The sequence below is a fragment of the Fundulus heteroclitus genome, chromosome 9 (assembly GCF_011125445.2).
Source record: "Fundulus heteroclitus isolate FHET01 chromosome 9, MU-UCD_Fhet_4.1, whole genome shotgun sequence".
NCBI classification, from domain to species: domain Eukaryota; kingdom Metazoa; phylum Chordata; class Actinopteri; order Cyprinodontiformes; family Fundulidae; genus Fundulus; species Fundulus heteroclitus.
The window spans coordinates 20,832,135-20,844,205 of record NC_046369.1 but is presented as its reverse complement, the minus strand read 5'-3'; the positions used below and the strand labels follow the sequence as shown (position 1 = coordinate 20,844,205).

The following is a 12,071-nucleotide window of genomic DNA, read 5'->3' as shown; positions in this document are numbered from 1 at the left end:
TGATTCTTTCTTGTTAATTTTGCATTATTCTGTTGGATTTCTTCCCTTTGTTCCTCCCTGTCAGCCCACACTAATTATTCTCCCTCTCCCTCAGCCCTCATTGGTCTCAGCTGCTCCTCGTCTTCTCTTGATGACTTTCACTTGTGTTCTGCCTCATTTCTCCACCCTGCCTCTGTATTTATAGTGGGTTCCATTTTTCCTCACTAGTCGGTATTCACAACCTCCGGGTTGGAAATTTTAACTTGAATAACCCCTAAAGTCAGTATTACGAGTCGGAAAGTTGGTGCAACAGGATGGTACCCAACATCTGCATTCATGATGGCTGCTTCTTGCAACCATATTGAGTAAAACCTCATACTTTGACTGTTTGTAGCCGCTCTCTATTATTTATATAACATTTAGTCAGTTGTGAAGGTGCTGCCTTTCAGTGTTAATCAGACAGGATGTTTCAGCTCTGTTTATTTGCATAAAGTACCACCTAGAACAGCATTACTGTCATCGCAAGCGTCCATGTTTTTTTTTCCTACTGTCCGACAAAGGGAAACTGGAACGCTAAAAAGACGGAGATGACGTAATCTGCGACTCGTGAGTTCGGACCTCCGAGGCAAAAGTAATGCATCTCTATTCTTACTCGCTCTCTTTGCTCTCCACTGGTTTCGCTGCATTCCTGTTCCTCAGCCAATTTTTTTTGTCATTGCTTTTCTTCATGGTTTGCTTTCCCTGACCTGTTCATGGTATTTTGTAAGTTTTCTTTGCTCCATAAAATGTTTCACCATTATCACACTTTACGCCTACTGGGTCTTCCTTCCACCACATCATGGCGCAAAGTCTGAATAACTTATGAGTTATAACGTATTCTTAATCGATATTATGGTATGTTTTACTTTAGTTTATGAGAGAAATTATATATGTGAAGTGCTAATTCACTGAGCAATTATCTCATTAGGACAATGAAAAAATATTTTTAATATCTTAAGTAATATTCTTTCATAATTCTAAATCTATTTTATTAAAGCCCCAGTGTGTACGATTTTCACACTGGTACACCATCTAGTGGTGCGCTACATGCATTACAAACAACCTCCCTGTTAAGAGCATAATAACTACTACTGAAGCCACAGAGTATCATAAATGTGACAATGTAAACATGTCCTCTATGTATTAGCTACTGCTAATAGCTAATAGCTACGGTTATTGTGCCAATTGTTTTTATGGCACTATTGCCAAGTCCGCTTGTTTTTTTTTAATAGTCACTTGTAAATTCTGTGTATTGCAGTTTTTTGGGCTCGTTCCTGAACATGCAGTCACTTATTTGGGGTCTAATATAAGCGACTATAAACACCAATAAAGAGACCCGCTTCAGCTGTTGCACTACAGACAGTGAACAGGCCAGCTGATATCCCTCCGCACACACATGTCTCTGTGTTTGTCCATCGCTCTCTTAGAGAGACACAGGGAGAGAGACGACCAAACAAGCCTCTCAAGCGTCTCTGCTGGGAGGACAGAGTGGCTGCTGGACCACACTACCCTGTTTCTAACATAAAGCCAAAATAAACTTCACTGTTATATTAAATTAACTTACTTGTCCAGCAGAAAGCTGTAACCTCCACACCCTATTTAAATCCCTGCTCCCTCCTGAATTACCTCCACCAGGGTATAGCAGATATAGCCTCTTGTTTTCTTCCAGTTACTACTTATTTTTCCTTTCTTGGTTACTTTCTATTCCCTGTCTCTGGGCAGAGTATTAATTATACACACATGCACAAAAATATACAATACATACTAATGTTTGGATTTCTTCCCCTAGCAGAAAAAAAAACTTACACTTTTGTACCCATCAACAAGGTCTGGGCATAATTCTGTGTCAGTGTTTGACCACATTTTATTATTAGAAATCGTTGTGTTTATTTAGATAGGTTGGTGTAATGGCAGGTGCCTGTGTTTTAAGCATAGCCAACACATTTTCAATAAAGCTGAGTTTGGGACCATTCCAGAAGATAGTCTGCTTTATCCTTTCCGAAACTGGCTTCATTCTGTTGGAACATCTAATTGTGTCCATGTTTCATCTCTTTAGCGGTGGATTTATGATGACACAAAATAATTCAAAAGATAATCCGCCAGTACCTCTGAGAGCTACACAGACCCACAGCTTGATGATACCACCCACATGCTTGACAGCATGTCCTCTCAACAAGCGTACTGTTAAGAGGACCTTTTCTTCAGAAGGCATTTGGCTTGTTTATGTGGCCAACAGCACATTTAAGTCATGATTGAAGGTGGCTGGGTTGTTGTTGAACATCCTAACCCATTTCTGTCTTTTAAAAAGTCACAGCTTGGGTCAAATGTTTGAACCTTGACCATAATTGTAAGTTCAAACAAGATGATGATCACAAACAAACAGCTTTTGAAAAGCTTAACTTTAGTGTTCCAGAATACCTTTCCTAAAGCACCCCACAATCACAATTCTAATGTATTTTGTGGACGATTATTGAAAGCCAGTTATATGCCATAAAACCAACCAATTGAAATGAACTTGATCAATTCTGAAAAAAAGTAGGCCTCAAATATCCAACCAAAACAATGCCAGAAGCTTGTTGACAGCTGCATAAAGCATGTAACTGAGGTAAAACTTGTAACAGATATTTTACCAAATATCAGAGGGGGTGCACGTATATATTTGAGCCTAAATGTATAATTTTAACCCAATTTGAATTAGATAAACTCCACATGAAATTAAGACTTGTAGATGAAATTCTAGTCTTGCTAAATCCTTGCTGTTTTATCGTGTATTGTCATTTCATCCTGAAAGATGAGTGTTTTGAATGCATCATTAAAAGTGCCAGATTAACATGATGGCAATGGTGAACAGATGTAAAAGTCTAAGCGGAACTGTATCGGTGTGGTTAATCTGAACGCCTTCTGCTTGCCTGGCAACAAAACAATGACAACAAGATGCCAGGAAGTCACTGCATATGACTTAGAAATTAGCCAGCAAAACAGCAACAACCACAACCACCTCTGTACAGCCATAATTTGAGTGAATTAAAAATAAGACATTTACTGAAACATGGTAATTGGTGGTGACCTTTTACAGGAGTTAGTGAGGGTAACATTTGGTCAGGCAGAGATTCTCGCTACTTATTTGCTCTCCTCTCCTCTTGGCTCCAGTTTCATAGTAAGCTGAAATTATAGAGGTGCTTTCAGTAAGCATCCAACACGCTACAAGTAGCAAATAAGCATATTTTCCTAAATGTCAAGTATTCCCAATAATACTTTGCACTTCTATCGTTCAAGGCCAATTAATAAATATAAAATGTATTTATTTTGCCACTAAAGTCTCTTATAGGGACTATATTTGTATTTATGTATTTACTCATCTGTGTATTCACCACTGTTTAAAGTTCTCACTTTTTTTGATCAGAGCTCAGCATCACTTTCCTCAAAACCTTATCATCAAACAGCATAATATGAACTGCTGAGCTATGGGTAGCTGTAATAGCATGCAGCATGGCAAGCAGACATTATTGTATATTATTCTGTTTAATGTCTGTTAATCAGATACGTTGGAGCTCATCCTACGTAATAAGACACTCCCTTCACAGAGCACATTAACCTGGAGGTTATTCGGGCTGGATGCTTGCCTTGTGATCACAACAACACCCACAGTGCTTTGATTTTGATTTGGATGGGGAAATAAAATGTACCAACAGGTGTTTTTATAGCACAGTTTGGTTAATAAACAAACCAGCGGTGCATTGGGAAATCTCTGTTGTGATGCACACACAGTTCCCAGACTAAAGATTTAAACCCAGGAAAGAAAAACGATCAGTAGCAGTCATCAACAAAAGAAGGCTCCTTCTATTAGCTGTGAGTAAAAGCTCAGCAGTGGAGCAGTCAGTCAGTCAGGAAGCTGCTGAATTGAGCAGAACAATAGCTTGTGAACAGGCCACACCTGGCCAGGACACCTGGTGAGCTTCACGGCAGCAGCACCAGCAGCACAAACATGCCACCAATCGACACTTATGTGCCACATCTCCTGCAACAGGTGGAGCAAAACAGTAAACCTGTTTCGGAAGTTGAGCATTGAATCGGTTCATATTTATGACAGGGAAGTAATGAATGTGTTATTTAAAGCATGTTTGTTGAGCTTTGAAGTCTTTTTAAAACCTTATTTGTAAAAACAAATGTGCTGGAACAATTTAATTGTGTATGAACTAGATTTGAATCCAAATCTGGATGAAGTGGGCTGAATTGGTCTGCGCTGTAATTATTTGGATTGTAATGGACTGTAGACCGAACAGGCACAAAATTATTATAGTGCTTCTGCATTAGCAGTGGTCTGCAACTGTGAAACCCCTTGCACAACTATGCAGCAATGCTTCTTTCTAATAATTCATCAGCATTAACGCCTCCTGCTGTTTGACCTATAGTGGCTTCTGTGTTGCATCTGTTACATGCATGGCCCAGTCTTAGCTCCCTACATGCACCAAAGGCCTCGCTGCATTTCATTATTGCTTTTTCCACTTTTAAAAGACACTAACTACTGTAGACCAGACCCACACTAGCTGCAATTTTGAATGATCTGATCCAGTCATTCAGCTGTCAAAATTTGGCTCTTCTTAAACGTCCTTAAATTCTCATACCTGCCCATATTTCCTGCTTGTAACACATCAACTTTTGATAACTAAATGTTTTCTTGCTGCCTAATATATCAAACTAACAAGTGCCATGATGATTGTATGATCAGTGTTATTCACATAACGTCAAGTTATTTATGTTAGCTTTCTGTAAAGTGCCCTGAGCCATGTATCTGGCAAAAAACAAAGTGAACAAAAAACAAAAAACTTGACTTGATTAATTGGTTACCAAATTCTGGTTTGCTTTATTTTGCTTCATTAATCACTAATTAGCTCCAATAGCAATATTCTAGTTTACTCTGGTTCATGAACTGTCCATCACCAAAATTAGAGTGGTGGAAACAGCAGCTCTTCATGACGTAATGCTGATAGAAAGGGTTTAAAGCAGCAAGCGTTGCTTTGCAGGAGTCGAAACAGGAGATGTAAAGGACATCTGTTTTACACAGGAAAACATTCTCACTTTCTGTATTTCAGTGTTATAATAAAACAAGATTAAACCTCAATATTTCTTAGTTATAAGTTTTAAGTTAAGTTATTTTTTAATATAACTACTTTCACAAAAAATCTAAATAAGATACTTCGGTTCTATGTGTGCTGTCCACGGTGCTGAAACGTACCATGGCCTTACAGCACAGGCCAAAGGAGTGGAAGCAAAGCCAGGAGGTGCCAAACATTTCTAAGTGACCTGAACTTTCTGTTCACAAGGCCTTTATTAAAACCTAGCAAGAGCTTTGTGAATTTTGGGATTTACTTAAAGGAAGACCAGATTGTTCTTTCACTATTGCTCTATTTTCTCACATTTACCTTAGGTAGGCTATATATTGTCACCAGACCATTACTTAATAAATGTTACCCAAAAGAAATACAAGTCTTAGTTTTAGAGCTGAAAGGATTTGCAAGAGTCACAACTTCAATGACAAAGTAAAAAAAAAATAAATAAATAAATAAAAAAATTGTTTATATTTAGATCAGGTGCTCCAGTGTACTTTCATGTCTAGCAACGCCCCTGTTAGAAAAATAATCACATTTATTTTTATTAATGGTGCGTGGCAAAAGTAATGAGAGAATTGTTGCAATCAGGGTGGGTGTGAACAAACTGGGAAAAACAGACTTTGTTGCTCAGTGTGTGTTGGTGACAGCTCCCCTACCTTTCACTTGTTTCACCCTGAGCACATTGGGCAACGTGTGCAATCACACCTGTAGCATAATAAAAGGATATGGCCACTCAGTGATTTTCTTAGCGTACTTCCTGACCACGTTGTCCTCTCCGAAGATGAAGAGCGACCTGTTGACGGTGAAGCAGTTCTCCCGGACCGGGATGGGGTTGTACAGGGCCATGGTGCGGGCGCGCTGCGCTTTGGTCTGCTTAAACGCCGGCGAGATCCCACCTGTGGACACGGCCGCTCCATCGCGGTTCCGGTTGCGATCAGACCCTCCATCCCCGGAGCTTAACAAGCCTGGGACGTCGTCTCCAAAGCGGGCCATTCTGTCGGGAACACGGGGTTAAGGAGAGGAGAGGGAAAGCGGGTTATTGGGCTATAGTCCTCCACAAAGCAGGGCGCGGTGCCGCGATCAGAGTGACAGCAGGGCGGTAAAAGGATCCTGCTTGGCTTCAGTAATTAGTGAAAACATGATGCTGATTAACTTCAAAGTTGAACAGCCAAATTCCCAGAGCGCGATCTTCCTATTTTTAAGTCACACAAATCCGGAAAAAAGTAAGTCAGCCCCTCTTCATTTAGCGATCCGCCGTTAAAATGAACCTGTTGGCAGTGATTCATTTCGCTCCATTTTTTTTTTTTAAATCCGAAAGTCTGCAAAACAACATCCGCAACAGGTCGCGTCCCCAAGGAGCAGCAGAAGCAGCTCGATCCGTGGATTTGTTAAAGAAACCAGCAACAGTCCACCGACTAACTGAGGGCGCATTTCTCCTCTCTCCTCTGCTCTGTTGACAATCTGATCACCATCCTACCACAGAGCACGACGGAAAAAGGAACTCTGGCGCTTTCCACAACATTTTTTCCCCCGAAAACAACGCGAACTAATCCCATCTGTCAACAAAAAGGAGAGGGCAAGCAAAAAAAAAAAAAAAAAAAAAAAGGAAAGAAAAAAAAAAAGCCTCAATCTGTTTTGTCTGCGGAAGGACAATAAAGGGAGCGTGTCCTGTTTCCCCGCAGTGTGTGAGAGCAAGAAGGAAGGACACAACTGCGACAGGATCAACACAGCTCACCTAACCTCTGTCCAACCAATCCAGCCTTCCCAGCAACGATTTACCATGCAATCCATTATTCACCATGTAATAAAAACAAACAAGGTGGATTCTGCCTCCATATTTTAGCACATTATTCATCATTGAGCCTAAAGTAAATCAAGCCGGATCTTCTACAACTTTGATGATGTTGTTGAACACCTGATACGTTTTTAAATAGTAATTATGAATGAGTTTCACTGATGACCGGTCAGCTGCCATAAATGGGTGTCACGCAATATTCGTTTGTTGAGCCTGCGTGGTCACGCCTCGGGGCAGACAGCTTAATGCCGGTCACGCATCAGATCTGAGGGTGGGTGGGGAGGTGGAGGGAGCAAACACCTGTTGTGGAACATCCAGTGACAAAAAGCCACTAAGGAGGACAGAAGCAAGCATCTTTGGCTAATTACAGGCTTCAAAGCCTGTGCTTCCAGCCATAGGGAGCTGCTGCTGCTGTTTGCTGGCTGCAAATGATCAGGCTAGAATCCTTTTTGAATGTGGTGTTTCTCCAGCGGAAGAAATGGCTGTTTAGGAAAGACAAAAAGGTTTTTAAAGATGATTCTGGTGTAACTTTATAGTCCTCTTTCTACAAAGTTACTGCAAATAGATCTGATGCAAGGACCAAAATCAACCATAAACTGATTAAAGATGCATCTGTATCAAAAAGGTTCTTCCTCTGTGTCATAAACTTCCATTATAAACACTAAGAGCTGCAACTCCAAAAGAATGAAATCATTGTTCAACAAATCTACTGAAAATGATCTGGGGTTAGACATTATCCAGTATCTCCATTTAGAGTGGGATCAAAGTCAACTGTGAGAGGATGAATAATGATTGATTTAACTTTAAATGGTTTGTGATTATGTAATGTTCTCAGAGAGTTTAGGTTCACTTCTGGGATTAACAGTCCCATAAAAATGTGTAACAAAAAAAACTTAAAACAAAATTCTCTTTTATTCCAGTAGCAGAAACACACATGGAAACTTTTAATAAAATAATATATTTTATTTTGAGTACCATTAGTTAGGGTGTAAACAATCTCACATTAAGAAATGTTTGAGGTCTTTTATTTCCATAAACAGCACTTGGTCGTCTCTTCTCTTCTGGAGCATACACAGCACATATCCTCTGCAAAATCTCCCCAGATCATTCAAAGTCTTGCATCCTCTTTTGAGATCTCTTCTCTTCAGCATGGCCCTAGGATTTTTTTTCTTGAGACTTAGAAAACCAAGAAAATAATGTTTATTTTGTGTCCAGTGAGCATGAGTAGATTTAGCCGCAGTTGTACAATCATCCTTCCTGGTAAAAAACACACGTATTCAGTGTTCATCCATATTTCTATTAAAAATCTCCTGTATTTCAAACAGATCATGAAGCCATGAAATCCAACAAGTTTCCCAGGAACTTTAGAAGTTACTCTGACCCACAGCATGACAGAACCCCCCCACCATATTTAAGGGTGGACAAGAGGTGGTCTCCCACAACTTTGCTCTTTCTTTCATCACCAGACCTACCTGGAGTGGTTGTTGAAAAAACAACCCAATCACAGTCTGATCCAACCAAAGTACACGGCTCCAGATAAAGTCAAAGTAAAGTTTGGTAATCTCCACATACTTATATTTGTCATGGTTTGACAGCAACAGCTTTTTCAGCATCCGTCCAAGTCTCTGCCAGTCGTGTAGACAGTAGTTGAATAATGGAGACTAGGTGACCCCAAGATATCACACTTTGCTGCAGTTCTCTATAACTGTGAGCATTAGAGATTTTTAAATCTCCTTTACCATCACGCTCACTGTGCTCGGTGGCGAGATAAATATGTGTTTTTGTCCAGCATAGTAGCCAGTAATATTTATACCCCAGGGAACCAAGAGAACATGGATCACTAAAGGTTTCTAGACTATGATAAAACTTTAAAATGTTAAGAAAAAATGTTTTAATAAAAATAAATACATATTCTTTTTTTAATATTGAACTTTTCTTTCACACTAACTAAATATGCTCAAATTAAAGATAGCATTTTTCTAAATAATTTAAATGTGAATATTACACTATTACAGCAAAACCTATTTATTTGAAAGCATTTTACATATATTTACCAGGGCTCCTAAGAAAGTTGTCAGTGTCTGTCTTTATTTTACTTAATTTCTTTTAATGAATGCCATCTTTCTAAAACTTATTTTTCATTATTTTTTATATTTCTTATTTCTTTTGAATGAAGTGTCTAATTAATTTTGGCTGTTTCATGCTGAGATAACAGCTCATTATTTATACTAGTGAGGCTGCCAGTGGATCCTTATGATTCTCTCTAAAAGCCTGCATGAACTGCTGTTTTATTAGATCCTTTTCCATTGCCACTTAAAACTTGGGGCTTTTCAGAAGCCAGGGGCTTTCAAAACCTGGATAGTGTTTCCATACACACTGAAACCCAAAAGCCACAGACTTTGGTTTACCCAGGGAAACCAAAGTCTGTGGCTTTACATCCTTGGGCTTTTAATGGAAAAGGGCTATTATTGCATATACTTTTTTCCCGCTCTAAATGTCTGCACTCATACTTCTCTAGCTTTGGGACAGCTTGTTCCCGGCTAGATGTTACTAGCATGGCTAATTTGTCCTGTTTGTTGCTGTTCTGTCCCTTTTCTAAATCGACTTATTTTTGTCTCTGACCATCCTTCCTCTACAAACAGTCTGGACAGAAAATAAACTCTCAGTCTGGTTGTAATTGGGGTTTTCCTCTGACCAAATATTTGGTCAAAATAAATTATTGTATTTTGTAATATCAAAAAAGGTTTATTTGATGTAAATAGCAGAGGTAAAATAAAAACATCAATTGTTGTAAATTATAGGGGTTTGTGCATGTTTCTCCACTCTATTTCCCTGACTGCTGTCCCTGTGACCCTTAACAGGATTTATGTGATATAGAAATGGATAAACAAATAGGGGAGAAGTGTATTTATGTGAAAAAGATGTAACAACCAAATGAAAACCAGCTTCTTCCTCAGGAGCGACAAATATCATTTCAAGAGGCCACACTGTCAAATCGAGATCACAAAGGGAGACAAGTTAAACTTTTGCAAACATGCAAGCCTTTCTTACATAATTGTTCACCAGTCAATACAAAAAGTTTCAGGTTTCTTCCCACAGAGCAAAAACAAGTGCGTATGTTTAATTGAAATTGGATATTGCTACGTTTATGTGTGTGAATGAAGGATTGCTTTTCTTGAAAAGGGAAATTACTGGATTATTCAATAATTGAATTAGAATAGTAAAATAAAATGTTCTGCTCCAAATGTGGAACATTAAGAATAGGTATCTGATCTGTAAAAGCTCTTAGTGCTGTCATGGTTCAGCCTAGTTCAATCTTTTTCTGATGCCTTCAATGACACATGTATTCAGCAACATGTTTTTAAGGTTAAATGTGCATGTTGCTGCTACCTTTCAACTTTTACGTTTTTGTCAGGTGACAACCACAAACTGCAACTCAATTTATGAGACAGACCAACACAAGGTAGTATATAATCCTGAAGTGGGAGGGAAATTATTGCTTTCAATTTGTTTAACAAATAAAACTCTAAGCTTGTAAACTGTGTTGTGTTACTCTGATACCCCCTAAACAGGTAAGTGCACGTCTTTGAAACGGGGGTATCGGGTTTGAACACCAGTTGTGTCAGGAAAGGCATCTGATGTAAAATCTGTGTGCAAGTCGTGATGACTTGCTGTGCCGACCCCTGGATAAGGGAGCCGACGAATGGACTCTACCCCTGATACCCCTAAATAAAATTGTGTGCAATTAGTTGCCTTCAGAAGTCACCCAATTTGTAAATAAAGTCCACCTGTGTTGTTTAATGTCATTATGAATGTTTCTGAGATAAAAGTGTCATAATTTACAGAATGACACTTAATGACAACAGTCATAAACACTTCATTATAAAGTTTGTGATTAACACAAGTAGAATTCAAGTGGGTTTATTTATCAAGGGGCTGTAAATCTTGAAAAAAGGGAACTGCGTAGCAAAATAGCACCTCTAAATGCCCCATCCAATCTATTACATTCATTCAGTTGTTTAAAATAGCAAAATGCCTTAGGATGCAAATCTGCTATGTAAAGAAATAAATAATTTCTCAATGGTTTATGCCTATGATAAAGCAATAAAATGATAAAAAGCCTTTTATTATTATTTGACATTGTTATCTGCAGTTTTATTACACAACGGCAGCAAGTTAGCTTAATCAAATATGAATTTCATTTTTATCTTAACGCAAAAATGGGTTCAACAAATGAAGGGCAAAAGAAAAATCTATTCTAAATTAACAAACATCTTTGCATGCTGCAGAGATTTTGTTTATGTTTGTTAGTAATTTGTGAAGAATGAAAACGTTGGTGAGATTAGGCTGAAAACTAAAGAGAGCTCAGACAACATAACTAATGAGGTAATTAGACATTTATTAAACACAATAATTTTTGTTTTTCAGATCTCACACTCATGAGCTGTAAAATTAAATGTTCATCTTTAAAATGAGACATCAAGGCTCTTAAAAGTCACTACAGGCTACACATCATATGAGACCAGACCTATAACTAAACAGCATTTGTTATAATCCCCAGGTCTTTGACTATTTTTAGGTTTCTGGCGATCGTGCAGTTCTGTTTGTGTTTTCACATTTTTAGTATGGTTTATTATCTGTAGATTGGGTTCTGCTTATTATGATTTAGGTAGTGAATTGTTGTTTCTATTACAGCCTTATTTTCCTACCTACTTGTCCTCCAATGAGTTAGTAAGTATATTTTATTTTATTTATTTTGCATTCCTGTCAGATCACTGCTCTCTCACTCTCCCCCCTTAGCTTAATTACATTACACTTTACACCTGTGCCAATTGATTCACCTGCCTTCCCCTCTGTCTCCTCCTCTTTTTTATTCAGCCAACTCGTTCACACTCATTGTCAGGTCCCCCATTATGCTACTCCTGTGCCTTGTCAGCACCAACCCTGCCGGTAAGTTCTGTGGTTTTGGATTCGATAAACTGTCTCTTCATCATTATGTGACTCCTTAGCTCTTGTCTGTGTTTTGGTCTCGCTACAAGCACAACAAACCTGACAGCATTATTCTTCCTCACAAGCATCCTTTTATGACATGGCTCGGAGGGTGAACGCAGAATAAAATCCAGCAGCTATCGCCACTTCATTTAACT

The 12,071-nt window shown here is 38.7% G+C and overlaps 1 protein-coding gene across 1 annotated transcript in view; it reads right to left on the bottom strand.

Moving 5' to 3' along the window:
- The window catches only part of LOC105936860 (voltage-dependent R-type calcium channel subunit alpha-1E), a 160,047-nt gene that overhangs the window by 94,271 nt on the left and 53,705 nt on the right, over nt 1–12,071 (bottom strand). The window contains exon 4 of the mRNA XM_036141670.1: nt 5,857–6,123. Within this exon, the coding sequence (XP_035997563.1) occupies nt 5,857–6,123 (267 nt within the window). The remainder of the gene's footprint in view (nt 1–5,856; nt 6,124–12,071) is intronic.